This window comes from Sander lucioperca, chromosome 20, assembly GCF_008315115.2.
Source record: "Sander lucioperca isolate FBNREF2018 chromosome 20, SLUC_FBN_1.2, whole genome shotgun sequence".
Classification (NCBI taxonomy): Eukaryota; Metazoa; Chordata; class Actinopteri; order Perciformes; family Percidae; genus Sander; species Sander lucioperca.
The window spans coordinates 5,223,364-5,241,694 of record NC_050192.1 but is presented as its reverse complement, the minus strand read 5'-3'; the positions used below and the strand labels follow the sequence as shown (position 1 = coordinate 5,241,694).

At 41.6% G+C, this 18,331-nt stretch overlaps 1 protein-coding gene and 2 long non-coding RNA genes across 7 annotated transcripts in view; 2 read left to right on the top strand and 1 right to left on the bottom strand.

Moving 5' to 3' along the window:
- Nucleotides 1-18,331, top strand: part of LOC116059974 — an 86,510-nt gene that overhangs the window by 17,220 nt on the left and 50,959 nt on the right. For all 5 annotated transcript variants that reach the window (XM_035995877.1, XM_035995878.1, XM_031313259.2 and 2 more), the window contains 5 exons: nucleotides 3,866-3,931; nucleotides 10,123-10,306; nucleotides 12,287-12,736; nucleotides 12,857-13,339; nucleotides 17,151-17,303. In XM_035995877.1, the coding sequence (XP_035851770.1) occupies nucleotides 3,866-3,931; nucleotides 10,123-10,306; nucleotides 12,287-12,736; nucleotides 12,857-13,339; nucleotides 17,151-17,303 (1,336 nt within the window). The remainder of the gene's footprint in view (nucleotides 1-3,865; nucleotides 3,932-10,122; nucleotides 10,307-12,286; nucleotides 12,737-12,856; nucleotides 13,340-17,150; nucleotides 17,304-18,331) is intronic.
- Nucleotides 3,364-17,385, bottom strand: LOC118493948. The gene is made up of 3 exons (XR_004895989.1): nucleotides 17,322-17,385; nucleotides 15,682-15,684; nucleotides 3,364-3,376 (listed from the first exon to the last, which is right to left on the bottom strand). It is a non-coding gene; the product is annotated as an uncharacterized LOC118493948 (long non-coding RNA).
- On the top strand, nucleotides 14,513-16,849 carry LOC116059977. The gene is made up of 2 exons (XR_004107426.1): nucleotides 14,513-16,570; nucleotides 16,604-16,849. It is a non-coding gene; the product is annotated as an uncharacterized LOC116059977 (long non-coding RNA).

Genomic DNA, 18,331 nt, shown 5'->3' with positions numbered 1-18,331 from the left:
GATGAACCCCATTAAACAGGATTGGTCGGATGCTCACATTCACGGCTCATTATAACTGACCCCGGGCATTCTCTCTCTCAATCTGGGTGCTCTCCTCTTCTGTCTCTGCTTCAAACCTGACCAAAGCCATGCTGAGGTGGTCACGCTCGCCTTTTGTTTGCCATTGATAGCTTGGCCGTTTGCTTGATTGTTTTCTGAACTGGATCTCCTCGTCAGTTGTGTTGAGCTGCATTGTCGAGTTCCTGTGGTGTGCTTTTTAAAGTTTTTGTCTCGGATTTAGAAAGTGTGTAGCTCTTTCGTCTCAAAGTAAGTTGGTTTATCGACAAATCCAGCAGCTGATTTATGTGTTGTGATCTCATGCGCCGCTGCCATTACTACAGTGGCAGAGTTGAACTGAACACATGTACACTGAGAGTGAAAGCAGAGATGTTTGGATTATCACGGTTGGCAGTCTGTGTAAATGTGGAAGTTATAGAGTCTCAAAGTATAGGATGAAATTGGTTATGACATTATTTGGGGGGAAAAACATTAACATAGTGCTTCTGTCTGACCTCCACAGTCTGGATGTGAAAGAGCTGTGTGGAGTAACTATTTAAACCAGCAGGAATTACTTGTTAGCTTATGACACATGTTATAAGTGGAAACTTAACAGCCCGTAACTGTTCAACAACTGTCTTGATCCACTCTCACATCATCATCATAGTATTCATTTACGCTGTGTGAACAGTTAGCCACTATTCAGCCACTAGCTGACGAACATAGTGGAGCATTCAGCAGCAAAGTGACAGATATTTCCCCCAGTAGTTGGTAGAGACCAAAAGTAGAGCTAAAAGAGAGTGAATAAAGACTAACATTCACCAGGTGGGCAGAAAAAAGATTAATGATGATGTTGCTCTGCAACTGCTGGATGTGTAAATAAGCAGCTGTTTGCAAACAAGTTCATCATATCAACTTAAAAGGTGATGATGCTGTGGTCTGTTTCTGCTAATCAATATTGGCTATTGCAGGTTTAAGAAATTTTATGTGATGGCCATGGGGTAGAGGCTTGTGGATTTTGGTTTCCATTTTTTCCAAAGTTCATAAAAGCACAAAACTAGTAACTAAAAACTGGCCTTCACTTTGAAAAGTAAAGATTATAACCTTTTTTAATGGAATTTGGTGACTATATTTCAACATTTATGATTTCACTTTAAAGCGTTAAAGTGAAATCCTTTACGTAAATTACAGTGTTATATCCAAGTTTACATGTGAGTAATGGCAGCTTATTTATTTCCGCATACATGTGTGTTAGTGTGTTCTTGGTGCTGACCTCACCAGGATGCAGCTCTGATTTGTGGCCCTCTGTTCAATGCCTGCTCCCTTAATTAAACGTTGATTAAATGCCTATTAATGAGCCCTGACTCACAGACAGGGTATAATCAGGTGAAACAGAATTAATAAACATCTAGTGTAGTGCTCAGGAGAGAAGGAAGGGCTCCCCTGAGAAAGGCAGACAGATGGCGACAGGAATCACCAGAGAGAGGAGAAAGCAGAGTAGGAGAGGGGATAAAGCAAAGACCAGTCACCACTTTGGTGATTAGCTCTAAATTGGTAATTTGATCTAGCCCGTTCCACTTACTCATTATTGATAAGAGCGACCATGTTTGATCACATTTCCCCCTGCTGGCTCAGACCTGCACCACAGCACTTCCAGTCATCCTTGCGTCCTGCCAGCCCACGCCGCTCTAGCACTCAATAGATCTGACAGGATGTACCTTGAGGTGGAGTTTGTGTGGAAAAGGGGGAGATACACGCAGTCGACACATGCACAGTGGAAATCCCATCTGCTAGGAATCTCCCTAATATCATCATCTTAATTAAACAAGGAAGAGAGGAGCAACAATCACTTTAGACAAACCCTATATGGAATTATGTGTTGTATTTGTGATGATGGGTCAAACGATGACATCAAAGGCAGAGAGAGGCCATTGAGTATTGCATTTCAGTTTGACCTAATAAAACACAAGCTTTGGTTGTGGCATGGTTTGACAAATGCATGCTATTTTGATTGTACGTCATTTATTCTTTATTGTCATCAAATTTGTATATTAATCATACCATAGTTGTTGAGATTATGTTCCATTTAGTAGCTGTGCTGGAACTTTTGATTGTATAACATGATCGTCATCAGCAGATAATGTTTGCCCAGTTGTCATGGAATTGCAGATGTACATTTTTTTTTTTTAAACAATGCAGTAGAGCTGCAGCCATTATTCGACTCATCTACTAACTGATTAGTTGATCAACAGAAAAATAATCACCAACTATTTTGATAATCAATTAATTGTTAAAGTAGTTCATGCAAAAATGGCAGAAAATGCTGTCTCATTTTTTATTTATTTTTTACTTTTTTCTGACATTTTATAGCTCAAACCATTAATCGATTAAACTAGAAAATGATTGGCAGATTAATCAGTAATGCAAAATAATCATTAGTTGCAGTCTTACAATGCATCTTACGTTAGCACAGCTTTAATTTATGGATAAATCCAAAGTGGTTTAGTGAACAGTCTTAATAGTGAAAACATAATACTTTACTTTAATAATTAAAAAGAGACATTGGTTAAGCATTTTCTTTTACTCACACAAACATGTAAAATGCATTCATTTTCTTATTCATTAGAATTGTGGCCTCTTTCCTTTGCCTATTTTCTGTTTCAGTTCACATTATTTCTCTACATTATTGTCACAGGCCAACCCAACCCCCAGCCACTTCATCTTTCACTGTCTCAAAATGTACTTGATTTCACATTCAGCATATAATTAGTAACAACAAGGTCATTGGGCAGCAAGCACCCATGATTCACTGGGAAATTGGTTGTTGTTCATTATTCGGCTGCAATTAAGGCTTCTATTAAGGATGGAGAGCTCGCGAGGTATTTCTGGCATAATGTGCATAATCACATGTGATGTGCTTTGTTAAATACAACAGGTACGGTCTAAAGACAGACATGACGCTGCCCTCTAGCCTCTCAGGGTGCCACTGAATGGGTTTGAGAGTCTGGCACAAGCTGGCAGAGAGCTCCACACCAGTGCACTCCAAAGGAAAGGGAAACACACACATGTATACACACATCAAGCTCCATTGTCCTCCTACCCTGCAAGCCCCTCCTGCTCCCTGTCACCCACTCTGGTCTGGGGTTACAGCCCATGAATGAAGGGTGAGTCCTGGGAGGATCTGCTCTCTTGCTCCCTGGAGTGGACCTACTCTCGAGCTGACTCGGTGCTTCTGCGAGCTGCCAGGAGCTGCAAAGAGAGATGGATGAGCCACACTGCTGCGTGATGTGTCGCCAGTGATTAATGAGTTAACACAGTGCCCCCTGATCCACTGGTCAAACTGATACACCCTTCACATAAAACCACCATACTGTCATGAGGCAGCTACATGTTAAAGAGAAAGAGATGAGGAACAGACATATTGTAAACTGAGCAGATGTTGGAGAGTGGTTGCGTGGGAGAGCAGACTCCATCATTGAGTCTTCTGCTGTAGTAGCTCAAACCACCGGAAGAGTTTCAAAGCAGCTCAGCTAGCAAGACAGAGGGGTTATTAATGCACTGGTGGGGGGTTTAAATGTCTCTGGAGAGCCCTCTCAATGTACCGCTTTATATTTGTTTTGCCAGGCTTCAGTCATTGTTCTCATCCCAGGGGCCCACAGAGCAGGAGATTATACTGAAAGCAGTTCATTTCTGAACTCTTGATTAATCAATCTCAATCTTAATCTGATGAATGTTTTTTTTTTTAAACATGTACCTGTGTGCCATCTTTCTGTTATCAATACAGTTTTATATTTATTTGGCTCCTTATTTCTCTCTTCTTTCCTTGCAGAGTCCCATTTATGTGTCTTTTGTCAGCAAAGCCATCTTGTGGGATAGAGGACTCTACCACTACACTGTGAGTGCCCAAATTACTATTTTTATATTCTTTTCCTTTTTCGTACAAGTGTTCCAAGCTGGATTCAGCAAACCCTAGTAACTGCACCAACTTATTGTTCATTTATCCTGATGAATGTCACCTTTTCATGTGTAGATGTGCGTTCGTGAGACTTGATCATTTGCATAAATGACACCATCAAATTGCTATATAAGCTTACCTGTTCTTCTCTGTTTGTGAGCAAGTTTTATTCTCAAAAATGTTAAAAGAATTTTAAAAGAAACACTTCAAAATGCAGAGCTTGAAGTCGTGCTGCTGGAAATCAGCAGACTAAAACTTAACAAATTTAACAGTGTCAGTAATGGAGAAAAAATTAGAATATACTCTTGTCAATAATCACAGAGCTGTACTGTGACAGAAATAAAGAGGGAATGGTTTGACATGACATTAGAAACCAAGTAGTTTTGCACAACTAAATGGGAGAAATGAATGAGCAAACGGTGGATGTTTTCCTGGACAGCGACCTGCATAAAGACCCTGAGGCAGCTGTAAGAGTGGAAGATTTTACAGCTGAACTGTAAAAGTGCTCAGGCCAGACTACTCATGCAAGTTAAAAAGTTAAGAAAAGAACCCCTTAGTTTACTGGCATGCCATTGTGTACATCATGCTGATATGGTGAACAGAACATTGATTTTTACATTAAGCTTTACATTAAGGTTTTTTTATTTAGTTAATGTCATTAACAAGTCTAAAGTTTAGTTTTTAAAGCATAATTCATAAGACAAGTGTTTTACTTTACATGACTTGTGCTACAGGTCTGGACCACTTCTGTGATGTGTAATGTTTGAGAGCTGTTGCTAATGATTTTGTTTTTTGCAATGCATGATTAGAAATAGTTAAAAATGGCCCGAGGAGCCCAAGGTGACGTGTTGAAAGTGCTTGTTTTGTCTGACCAACATTCCAAAAGCCAGAGATATTCAATTTCCAACAGTAAAACAGAAAGAAACCAGCAAAAGTTTGGCTTTTTTTTTTCTTGATAAATGACACAAACGATTAATCCGTTATTACATTTAAATTCACTGATGGGATGCTGAAACGTTTAAAGTTCAAATTCTGTAAAGCTTTTTCAAAAATTAAACCAAATCCCAATTTTCTTGCCTTTCCTCGAACATGTAAAAAGAAACACACAGCCCTCTTCTTCTTTCTCTCCTCAACACTCAAAAGTCCCCACCTCTCCCCTTTGCTGAAAAGAGTCTGGGAGTGGATGTGCCACAATTAACAGTGGGGTTGCCATGGCAACATCAGAGTTGTGTGGGCTGGCTTCCTGTCTTGGCCTCTGGTTAAACAAACAAGTAAAGTTGGCAGACAAAGACGCTTGCTGGTCCTTACAGCCTCATTTACGTCCTCAACTGCCTTCAGCACTTCTGCATTCAGCAAGTTCATCAGGCCTGGCATCACCCTCTGCCATCCTCCACCTCTCCTGCTGCTATATCTAATAAATTACGAGGGCATTGTGATGGTAAAACTGCTCCCGTCATACAGCGACACAGCGTTTACAGCAAGAGTGTCCCTGTCTAAACAGACAGACAGTCGACAAGAGGCTGTTGACCCAGCAGCCTGCTTTATATAGGCGTCAAAGCTCCTGTACTGTCACCCGGGACACGAGCTGCAATGGGACAGTCCAGGACAGAATGCACAGGTGCCCAAACAAGGCAACAGAGCGGCAGAGCTCCAATTTAAAACTTAACATATATGTTTTTTGCACAAGGAGTTCAGCCAGGGTTTTACAGCTTCAGTTCAGTCGTGAAAACCCTTGATGATATACAGCAGACATGGCATTAACCAGACTTCCTAACACAGGTTGACAATGCAACACCACCGTAATTCACTACGTCTGTAACATTTACAGACTAATGATGGACAGTTAAAAAAAAAAAAAAAATTCAAAATCGATGCAACAGAACCAGAGATACCAGAGATTTTTTTTAATGCATTTCTTCTCAAAACCTAGTGCCTTCATTACACACAATGCAATCATGATACTTAACAATTTAGTCTGCGATTCAGGTGTGTTATTCTGGATCTAGAACAAGCTCACTCGTACTGCTAACCTCAAGCAGAGGTCTGGTAAGCTCACTTCTTTCTAACTCCACACCCACAAATTTAAAAGTAAAAAACCTTCAGACCCAGCCGACGCTGACTCAAGTGACATCACCCGCATAGCTCCCTCTGGAGCCACAATACGCTTATGCAATATCACATATGCAGTAGTACTCCCCAACACCTTTAAAAAGACTTTGATGTGTAAAATCTAAGACTTTGATTTGTAAAATCTGTGCAGTTCCCCTTTAAGTAACATGTCTAAATACTTCTTGCACCACTGTATGTAATGTTGTATTGGAGTCCTGTCATTCTGTGCTGTGTTGTTTCAGGATGTGGAGGTTTCAGGGGAAGAGTTGCCGGGCCCTCTGGGGCTGCATGGGTCTGCAAGGCGGGGGGGGGTCATTGTCTAACCATCGAAAGTAGAAAGTTGCTCTGAATGCTAAGCTGTATCTGAGCCTGGCTTCTGACACGAGCTGATAATCAGATTTACTCCCCTGAATCTGCCGGACTCCACAATGCGCCCCACTGTCGTCGTCCCCCGCTTTGCCTCTTGCCGGCCCCAGCGCCAGCATCCCGACCCTTCATCCACCCTCCCTCCTCCCCCGCAGCAAAGCTAATTACACCCCACAGAAACACAAATCTCCATGATTTAAAAAGTCACTCTTTTTCAGGGGTTTAACCTTGTTAGGGCCAAAGCCTGGCTTTCTTGTGCATCAGCTCTGTGAAGAATTCTCTGTTCCTGCAGACACTGGGACATAGACACACTTCTGTCTTTGCTCGTAGTCGTCCGCCTGTCAGAGGGTTCACTCGGAGGCAGTGTAATTAAGCGTGTGTGTGTGCATGTGTCATGTATGCTTGTGTGTGTATGTGTGTGTGTTTAGATGTGAGGGGGGGGTGAAGGAGCACACGCAAGTCTGTCCTCTGTAGGCCATCTGGGACTCTGACTAACTAATAGACTTCCTACATTCATCGAGCAGCGCTACTTGTACATCTCAATCAGGGAGCTGTTGACCACAAACAGGCCCGTAATGACATTAGCCAGTTCTGGCTGTGTGAGGACAGCGTGTGGGTTGACTGACGCCAGGAGGTCAGCCTGTTTCCTGGGGGCCTGCATGGACCCCTAAGGAGCCCACACAAGTGTTATGGGTGTGTACATAAACTACACTATTTCCTACTGTCTGTGATGGATGCTTTCCGTTACAGTAACATTTGTCCCTTTTCCAGTACTGAGTAGTGCTGCAAAGTTATGGTATATTTTCATTTAAATGGTAATGAACTATTTGTACTTGAGTTTCTGTTCATATTAGATTGAAGCTGAAGTGTCAACAAACAATTACAACTTTGAACATTTGATAATAATAATAATAAAGAGTAAAGACAGCAATTCAGACTATATAAATGTAGATGGTTTTCAAAGTAAACTATTCCAATGCAATAAATTCAGTGGTATTTGAATTTTAACATTAAGTTTTTAGTCGTAATTCAATTTCACATTTAGGTACTCACTTGCTTAACAGATTTTCTGTTACATTGAGTTTGTAAAGCATGAACGTAAAGAAAATTGGACATCATCACTGTTAAGTTTCTCTGATGATTTTAAAGAAGCGCATAGGCTAAATGGAACTAATATGATTGAACGCAATATCATTATGTTTTATGATAATTCTGGTTTATTACAGCTGGGGTCTTATTTTTATAGTATTGGCCATCATTTCTATCAGGAGCAATATCGCTACAACAAAGTCCAACAGAGCAAGAGATACGAGAAGTCCGACAACAGTTTAGCAAGTTTAACAACATTATTTAGAGGTAAAACCCAAAGTGAGTGCACCCAAAAGGTCAATTACCCCTTATTGCACAGAAAAACTGTGTGTTAAACCTGGAAGTTTGTCTGTTAACTTTGATGGATTTTTACAATTACTCTCTGTTATTGTCTTCTAACTATGTTTGGCAAACCTAGGGGTTTATTTTTCAACCTGTGGTTCTGGCTCTATCAGACTTCTTTGTCGCCATATTGTTTTGTTCCCAGATCTTAGTAGTTAACCTGAGAAAATAAGACTCAGGTTTGACGAAACAGCAACACCAAATGGTCCAATCCAATCACGCAACCGTCATCAGCAGGAGTTTGCCATGTCATATAGTTGTACAACTTTAAATCTCAAAGATCCAAGTTGTAATAATCCTGAATTATCCTTTATAAGAAGACTATATTTCTGATATGAATGCATTTTATGATATAAGATATCACATGCTATATGGCGTGCAAAATAATCAATTCTATTGAATTATCGCCCATGCAGTGCTACTTATTGATCCAGATGTGTAAAGATAAGCAATTTTTAAACATAGGGGCAATTCAAAGTGCTTGACAAAAAGCAAGAAAGGAATTAAAATGACAGTTAAAAGCACAACGCATGAAAAAGATAAATTAAAATACAATAAGATTACATTTAAAGACTAAAATAAAATAAAAATACAAAAAGATACAAACAATAATGGACCAGAAATATGGTTAGAGTGCAGTAACGCTGGAATGCAATCACTAATTTAGAGAAATATGTGAAAACGTCAAGTGTAAACTGCTCTTTAGGGGTGGAGTCTCACAGAATACTCATCAGTGGGACCTTGTGTAATAAGAAACGGGACACACAGCTTTGTCCTGTACTGTATGTATGATTGTGTTTGCATGTGTGGATGAATTAAAAGAGCTTTTGCGTGGGTTGTAATGACACCGACGTTAAACATTCGTGCCAGGACCTGTTCTGCAGAAGGTCATGAGTTTGATAACACCAGCTGAGTTTAGCTCCACAAAGCCCTCCTCAGCCTTTTGATGGGCCTGAGTGACAGGTAATGAGGAGGCCGTAGGGGAGGAAGAGGAGCGAGGAGGAGGAAGGGCCCCCATCAGCGGCTCTTGTTCTGCTGTTTTTACCTCACTTCTCCCTCTTTACATCACAAGAATGCAAATCTTTAAAGCCTCCAGATCTGAGAAAAGGGAATCAGTGGATATGGTGCAGGGATTTAAAAGCTGATCCTCCCTGTGTGAGTCACAGACAGTGACCCCACCTTCCTCCCCCCTTTCTCTGTCTGAAGGTCTCCTGGTTCATCGTTGTATTCAGGACAGATGTATCTGTGCATTTTATGGTTGTTTGTATTGTGTGTTAAAGGGGTGAGGAGCTGAACTTTGTTTTAAGATGAAGCCTAAATCCAATTCAAATAAAGCCCTGCGTCTGTGGGTCTATTTATTACAACTGTTTGCTCTCTAAAGGCCAGAGAGGGACTAAATGAGTGAGTCACTGGCACCGAGGCTGTACGCTGGGAAGACTTTCCCTGTTTGGCGTGCTGCCGGCAGCCATCCGTCCCTCTACATTTCCAATATTGACCGTCCTGTCTGCTTTTATCTCCTGTGTCCCGACCATGTACTCTAAAGAGTTTTATCGCCCTTGATAATAGATCATTTTCTGCTTACGTTCTTTTAAGGAGAAAGGAGGTTGTGGGTGTAAGAATAGAAAACTGGAGTTACTTTGTGTGCTGAGGAAGAGAGGTGTGATCTGTTTTAACAACACAAGGGGGCAGTGGTGGTACCATGCATCATTTGAATTCTTTGCAAACAGCACAGTAGGCTTTCTCATTCAGGCTTTTATTTTGAAGTAGCATGGGACACCAATGTTTTTCAGAGTGACTTTTATTTGGTGTGTTGATTGACATATAGAAGACTTTTTCATAGATCAGAACTTGATCAGAACAAATCAATCACCACTGAGTGTTAAACGGTTTAATGGGAGACAACAAGAGTGCATTGTAAAAACAACACTGTCACTTAAAAAGTATTTATTTATTTAATTGCTTCTTATATTAATCATACTAAAATGCAATCAAATTGTTTGTTTATTAAAGAACATTGTTTTTTTAATCTGCCAGGTAAAAGGCAATCCAATATGGATTCAAATTTGATATTATAATAATGTATTTTATTTTTACTTTTTTATTTTCACTTATTTCGTTTATTTTATCCCATACATTTAATTTCATTTAAAAGGATTAAGGGCATTTGATATGAAAACTAATTCGAACTTCAACAACAGAGTTTCTCTCTTTATCTACTCTCCCAGGCCCATGATCGTCCAAATCATCGTCCCTTATTGTGTCCACGGTTCTTGTCTCACATGAAAGCTCGTCCTGAGGACCTCAGACCTCCTTGTTTCCTGAGCTCCAAGTCCAGGCCACAGCCTCCATCTCAGGGGAAGACACCGAAAACGCACACTCTCACTGCCCCAAAGACACAAACGTCAGAGGGTGAGGCTTATCAACAAAACACCTGGGGCTTTCACACCATCACAGCCTCAACAGGAGGAGGGCACTGGTTCCTTTGACTCCACAGCTCTGCTCATTAACAATTTTTCTCGCCTTTTCTTCCTCTCCTGGAGCAGTGGAGGTAGAGGCCACCAAGCTCGTCGTTAGCTCTTAATCTCTCTGTGGTTGTGTTTGGTTAAGTGCAAATCTCCTCTCTGGCAAGGAAGTGCCCACAGCGCCGCCCTCCTGGTGGTCTTCTGGTGGGAGTGAAAGGCCTGGGGCCAGCAGACCTGCCGCTCCTTTCAGAGCCAGGCCTCTGATGTGAAGGCATTTTTCCCAGCACACACCTCAGCTCCACAGCAGGGCACTGCTTTCACCATACTGGGGGTGTGTGTGTATGAGTGTGTGTATAGCAGAGGAGGGGGGCATTTCTAATTTCTAATACTAATTATTCTACCATATGGTGGTCAGCTCCCTCACAATCGTCCTTAACCCTGCTGCCTGAAGAAACGTGCTGTGCCCTACGCCGTGGCTTTGCACTCTGACATGTCATTCATATGCACATCAGCACACACACACACACACACACACACACACACACGTGTGTGTGTGTGTGTGTGTGTGTGTGTGTGTGTGTAACAGATGGGAATGGCAGGGCATTGTAAGAGGAGGCAGTGCAGAAATGTGCTCTCCAGTGCGCTCTCTTTATCCCCCTGTGCTGACTCCTCTCGGTGGCAGACCCCCCCAGGAAACAAGACCAGATTGTCTTACACCCTCCACCTCCCCATCTCTCACACATACACACACACACACACACACACACACACACAAAAAAATAGGAGGAGAGAGAAAGGAAGGGGTGTGAAAAGGCAAAGGGGGAAGAATGGAGGAGGCGAAAGGGAAATGGGCGGCGCTGGATGGAGTTGATGTTTGTTGAAGAGAATCTCAGGGATGAAAGGAAATGTTCAGAAGAAGAGGAGTTTGAGAAGGGGAGATAATGAGTGTTGTAGAAAAAGAGAAATAAGTATAAAACAACATGTGCATCTGTAGTGCCCAAACAATCAAGTAATAGTTTAATTTATTAAACAAAACCGCTCATTCCAGCATCTCAAATGCAAAAAAATATCTTTGTGAACTGAATATATTTGGGACAAAACAGGACATTAAATATGTCTCCTTGAGCACTGGATAATTGTCATGGCTATTTTTCAGTATTTTCTGACATTTTATAGACTAAATAATTAATCAATGAACTGGACATTAATTAAGAGTTTCATCAATAAAGAAATAATTATTTGCTGCAGCTCTGAGTGAATATTAGGAATCCAATGATGGCGAGTTTTTCCAGCTCTATTAATCTCAGTGATATTAATTGGAGGTGTGATGGGGCTGATTCATTGGCATATGGCACTTTTACCACCCGACTGGTGCAAAAAGTAGTCCAAATGATCACAACCTTCCCCAAAAAAATGTTTTATCCTACCATGCGAATCCAAAAGAACTCAGCCCAATGTCACTGATATTTCTAAAGCACTTCTTGCCAAAAAATATGTTTTAGGACACCTGTAACTAACATGATATTCTGCATACAAGCTCCCCTGCCCTTAGGTCTGATTACTGTTGTGGATATTGAGTTTGGAAACAGGCAGCTGCTCCAGCCAGGCGATTTCTCGCTGCCTTTGTTAGCAGGCCGACCCACCCTGCAGGGAAACAAACGTTTCTGAGCAAAGTGGGAATGAGAATGTCACGAGCAGACTTTGGCAGTTTAAAAAAATGACCTACAGCATCTTGACCGTTTAAAAACAGTTTTTGTTGAACAGTGAAAAGTGGCTTTTATAAGGCTCTGGGTCTAACACCAAAATCAGTTCTTGAACTAAATTCGCTAAATTCCAACCACTATTTAAAGTCTGTTTCAGAGAAGCACTCAATGTTTGAAAAACTAAATATCTTTAAGGTAGTGTTTTGTTTTTGTCTTTCTTTAAGGTTACTTCTATCTCAATCAAGACAGAAGAAGAAATGGTGTGCAGATCGCAGGAAGGCACTCTGCTGCTGTTGTTCCCTGTATTCCACTCCCTGCCACTCCACCATCATCCACCATTAATCCAACACCTCCCTACCAAAACACCCCTCAGCCTGACTGTGAGAGACAACAAAGCAAGCCGAACACTGTGCCAGCATCTCTCTCCTACCCTAATCTTGCTCCAGAGGAAAAAGATGAAGGTCAGGAGAGGGAGAGAGTAAAACAACCTGCTGTGGTGTTGGTCACAGAGTCGGACTGGAAGATGCATCTTGGTCCTGCTGGACCAGAACGCTCACCGCCACCAGCCTCCACGATCTCACACGGGTCTCTTTCAGATCTAAGTCGCCCACCGTCCAGTCTGTTCAGCCGCAGCACTGACCTCGCCAGTGGCAGGAGCAGTGTCCTGTCTGGTGGTAAAACTTCTACTGTGACAGTGGAATTAGCATTAGCTGTAGCCTCCTTCGTGTGTACTTTTACAACTAATTATTGTGTTAAATGAAGCTAGCTTCTAATTTTTCTCTGTGGTTTTGCAGCAGAAATGAGGGACTCTGACCCAGAAGGCATCAGTTGTTTCTCGCCACTCCAGCCTTGTCCAGTGATGAAGTCACCTTTTGCTTCTTATCCTTCAGCTGGATCCAACCCTCGCCAATCATCCACAAATGCTACGGCCACCCCTCCACTCTATGAACCGATATTTGGCCAAACCAAACCCCTCTCACCTCGTCCAAAGTCAATTGTCCTTCATAAGTCAGTTAAACCTTTGAGCAGGCGTGAAAGCACAAAAACAGAGAATCTCCACGAAGATGCATCTATAGATCCTGATCTCCACCCATCCTTGGACTCTGATCATGGCCTCATTACCCTGGCTTTCCCCTCCACTACTTGGTCTTCCTGCCCGAGTCCACAGATGACCACTCCCAGCTCAGGGTCAGGACCAAGGCTGACCCCTTCTGCATCAGTGGCTCGGCTTGAGTCTCATCGCTGGCCTGTCCTGCCTCCTATCTCACCTGTCAGAGGTGAGAAATGAACTCTGACGGCCACATGTGGCTCGTTCACAGCCTCCTTCTTGCCCGGCGCTATGCTCCTGCCCGTGTTTTTAGGGGCCTGATTGTCTGAACATGGCTGGACATCCAGCCATAGACAAAGAGACTGGGCCAGACAGAGAATTCAAAGCCTGCTTCCATAGTGAGACGTTGTGATGCTCCTGCCCCCATCAACACATTGTGAAAGCATTGCTGTCAGCCTGTTTTTCCCACCTCCCACCCCATAATAAATAACGCAGAAAGCTATTTTCCCCTCTCTAAATCAGCAATAGAAAGGAGGGCTTTTGATGAAAAGCTGGTACCGTTTGATTCCCTGTTCAAAGGCATGAGGCCCCAACAATAGAAGTCGGGGTGCCTACCTCGTGTGCCGTGCCTCTCAGCCTCAGCTCCCCCGTGCCTTCGCTATTCTCTTGGCTCTGAGAGGGAGATGTGTAACCGATGGTCATAAATCCACACTGACCACCGCTCGCTGACGGCAGAACACTGAGTAGGGCCGCCACAATAGAATACCTCCGCAGCTTTCCTACAGACGCTAATTTACCGTTCCCAATGGGAATAAAGGACGGGGCCACTGACATCTGACTCCTCCTGGAACTTTATGAAAGAAAGCAAACAATGTGGAAATTGTGTAGGGATTTTCTCTTTTCTATCAGAGACATTACTGTTCTCTGTGTGGTGCTGTACTGCAGGGGGGCCCATGCTGTATCGAAGCACGCTGTTCTCTTCACGGCAGACACAGAGCGAGTCTCACTGGTTCATTTATTTTACTGCAGATGGAGACAATTCAAGCTCACTGTGGCAGCATGTAAAGCTTAAAGGATAATTCTGGTTTATTACAAATTAGTTCTATTTTCATAGTTTTGGCCATCATTTCTAATTGTTATGAAATTGTTCTCACCAAAGTAATTTGGGAACACAGACATCGCTTCAGTGAAGTCTGATTGGGAAAGAAACACAACAACCATTCTACAGGTTGTAAACAAGCCAACAGTTTAGCCAGAGCATCTAAATCACTTTATGTGGAGGTTAAACCAAAAGTGAGAACACCTGAAATGTTGGTAGTAATCCTGCATTGCACAGAAATTTGTTCCCCACTACAACAAGTACAGGAAGACAAAATTCAACCAGACAGTTGGTCTAACAACTGTGATGCTCAGCTTGCCTCCAGTTTCTCTTCCAAATAAGTACTTAAGGGTTAATTTAAAGCCAAGTTCAGACACACAACAGCATTGCAAACTAAATCGGAGGTTCATTTTTGCACAGAATGAGTACTGTGGATTTTGTCCCCAATCACTTACACATTGAAATCATAAAATGAAAAGATTTCTTTGCAGAATTTCGAAAATAGAGCCCTCCTCCTGCAGCTGTCCACTTTCTGACCTTAGAAGGCTTAACTATTAGTAACATTTTCTCTCCATGTCTGAAACGCTTCGCCGATATTGTTTTATTGCATTCATTGTCAGACTCTTTTAGAGTCTTTTTTTTAGAAGTCCGTCTTCATTTTTTTGGGTTGTTCTGCAGTGTGGACAGTTGTTGCCAGTGTTGGAATAGCAACTTTTTCAAGGATTTTCCACCATTGAATCAGGCTCTCGGATCACTTGAATTACAATATATTGAAAGGGTATTACGGAATTTTTGCCCAATGACGCCAAAACAAAAATAATTAGGCAGAAACAATCTTTCAGGAAGTTTTGTAGAGGGGTATTTGTGTTCAAAGAAGTACTTGTTGTGTACGACTAAAATGAGTCGTAGTAATAGACTCATTTACTACTACTGAGGCTGTTTCTGCAGCAGCAAATCAGGTAATATTTTAACACTGTGCGGTATACATATTGCATATGGCTGATGGGAGTCTCCTCATCTCACTCAGCCCCTTTTGCCCCCCAGCATGGTTTTTTCAGATCCCCTACAATCCACAGCGTGACCCCGAGCTGACCTGTTTTGAGCAACATCTCCACAGTGTAACTGTCCTTGACAATGAAACGGGGCAAAGTCCTGGCCTGGCCTGGCCTGGCCTCTCCACTCGGGGCCTTTTAGCCTGGCACTGTGACCAGGAAAAGAGGGCCACAGGCACACAGAGAAGGTCTTGTCTGCCTCTCATATCAAACTCACTGACCCCCCACAGTCACCTTTAACCTCCCCGAAAAACTCACCCTGACTCAGTACAGCCCCTCGTCTGCTGAGAATGACAGCTGAGTTGACAGCAGCAATATGCTTTGAAGTGTCAAGTCAAGTCCCTCCATTGTCTCTGTGAGTAGGGCGCCGAGCCGCTCAAGTGCACAATAGTGCAGTGGTGTGTGAGTGTCGTTGTTCACATTCTTGACAGTGTGAGGGTTGCTTCATGTGTACATTTAAACTTGTCCATGTGGGCAGACACGAAGGAGCTGAGTTTGCCTTTTCCTTTTAGAGCCTCTGTATATATTATCCTTTTGTCCGGGCCAAGCTGTTCTGCATTTCTAATGTGAGAAAGGCCTCAACAAGCCTCTTTCAGAATGACGACAAAAAACACCAACGGTACAACAGTTTCTCTCGCTAATCCTCTGATTTCTAAACCTAGGCAGAGACTGAAACTGTTTTGTTTTGATGGTTTGAGAGGAGATAAGTAATTAGTGATTAGCTTGACAGTTTTTACCATTCATTTGAGTGAGATCTCCGGTAATTAGAGCTTAAGGGAATTTTTTTGCCCTGTATTTATTGAAGGAAAGATGAGACTACTTTTGCCCAGAGGTCTGACTGTAACACTGTGCTCAGACCTTAATACCTCGCCAGAGGGGCGTCACTCATGGAGGTCCTGGGCTTGTGTTGGGAGCTGTCCACTTGTGAGAGTGTAAAACCTGGAAGGGACAGCCTTTAACTAAACCCACAACAACATCCAGCCAAGATTTATAGTCTGATAGCTGCACCAGAAAAATGTCCTCCAGGAGCTTTCGCTGTAGGCTGGTATTGTTTACTTATTTACACCTTATCAGTTATCAATCCCAAAAACTTTTTTGAATTCATAATAAATTGATAAATTTCAATTTTATGCATTATTTAAAACAAAATATATAGTGATGAAATTATGAGATTATTGTGTTTTTGCTTTAAGCGTACTGCGAAAGAAATGATTCCATTAACAAGTAGAATTTTATGTAATCCATAGAATCGGCTAGTATCACACACAAAAATCTGCCAATGGGATAAGCAAAACAATTATTGCATAATGTTACTGTACACATTAGTCTTTCAAAAACAAAGCCATGTAGTTTTCTCTATATAATCTTTCATTTTGGGAAAACATTTTTCGCTTTCCGCCTGTTAAGATAGGAAGATTGATACCACTGATATCTGAGAGTGATATCAATCTGATCTTCTCTCAACTTTCAGGAAAAAAAGCCAAGTGCATTTCCCCAAACTATTCTTTTTGGAATATTACTAAATTATAATGTTCATTCTTGTTTATTGTCAGATCTAGATGAAAAATAGATTTATATCTTACTAACTAAAAAATAAAAAAGATCACTTACCTTGAAACAAGTAAATCTGTTTATCTTGGGTAAGAAAGTAAAAGATGTAATCATTCTAAATGAAGATAATATGACTTTCCTGAATTGCGCCTGTTGCAGTGTGCTCATTTAGTTCTCCCGGTGTTTTTTTTATTATTCATACACCTCTTTGCTTTTTCCTATTATTTCCTAATGAAACAATGCACTGTGCCCACATGTATCATTAAAGTTACATCTAATCCTCATTATCGTTGTGTTTATCATCATAATACCATACACCCACTCTGTGCTGTTTACAGGACGCTGTGGCTCAGTAGCATCACGCTACTCAGAGCTCAGCTGCAGTCGGTCTCATGTGTTTGATGAACTGGAGGCCATCGCTCCTCGGTCCATGTCTTGTACGTCTCTGGACCAGCCATCAGACTCATCCGGTTGCCCTTCACCCAACACAGGTACACACACAAACACACACAATTTGTCCAGTACTTTGGTTTATAACCAAATACCTGAAAAACGAATGACATTCTCATCAGCACCACCTGGGCTTTGTTAGTAGCGTAGTTGAGTCCAGATTTAGTATCAAGCTTCAAGTTTAGTTTATTCATAGAGCACATTTAAAAACAACATAAGTTGACCAAAGTGATTTACAGTGGTAATAAAAGACATAGTAAAGACTAGGGGTGGGAGGAAAGAAATCGAAAATCCTATGTATTGTGATTTTTTTTTGCGAAGATTTTTATGATTGATTGTTTTCCCCAGAATTGATTGTTTTTTATTTATTTTTTTTACCAGTGATTAACCTAAATATTTTCTGTTTATATGGTACCGCTGACAATATCAGTTTCCAGCAAACAGAGTGAAAGTAGAAAATCCCGTTCAGTCAGGAACACTCTCGTCATAGATTTAACCATTTATTGCAACAAATGGAAATACAGTTATGTTTGGTGCTGATGGCTCCGCTCTTGATAATGCTCCCTGGACCAGCCAAGCAGCATGCAAGCTGAAACAGGGAGCGCAATGCAGAAACCCCCCTGGGTATAAAAGAGTGAGCCAAAAGAAAGTTAGAAAGATAGATAGAAAGATAGTTCAATCAGCAGGCGTATGACTTCAGTGTCTGCATGAGCGCTAAGCTTAATTTATGTACTTCTTTACAAATGAAATAAATGTCAGACTGACTGACTGACTGACATGTGCATTCTTTTTAGAAAATAATCAGGTTTTAGAAATGTCTCATGAAATATTGTCTCTAGAAGTGTATTATTCAACTTTTGTTTTTGTTTAAGAAGGAAAAGAAAATCGCAATACTCAATACTATCGAATAGTAAAACTTCTAGAATCACAATAAATGAAAAACGCAAGGTGGATACAAGTAAAGAATAGCAGTAGGTTTTGAGTTGAGTTTTAAATGAGCATAGGGAAAGAGCTGATTTAAGAGAGAGTGGGAGTTAGTTCCCGAGTTTAGGGGCCGTGACCGCAAAGG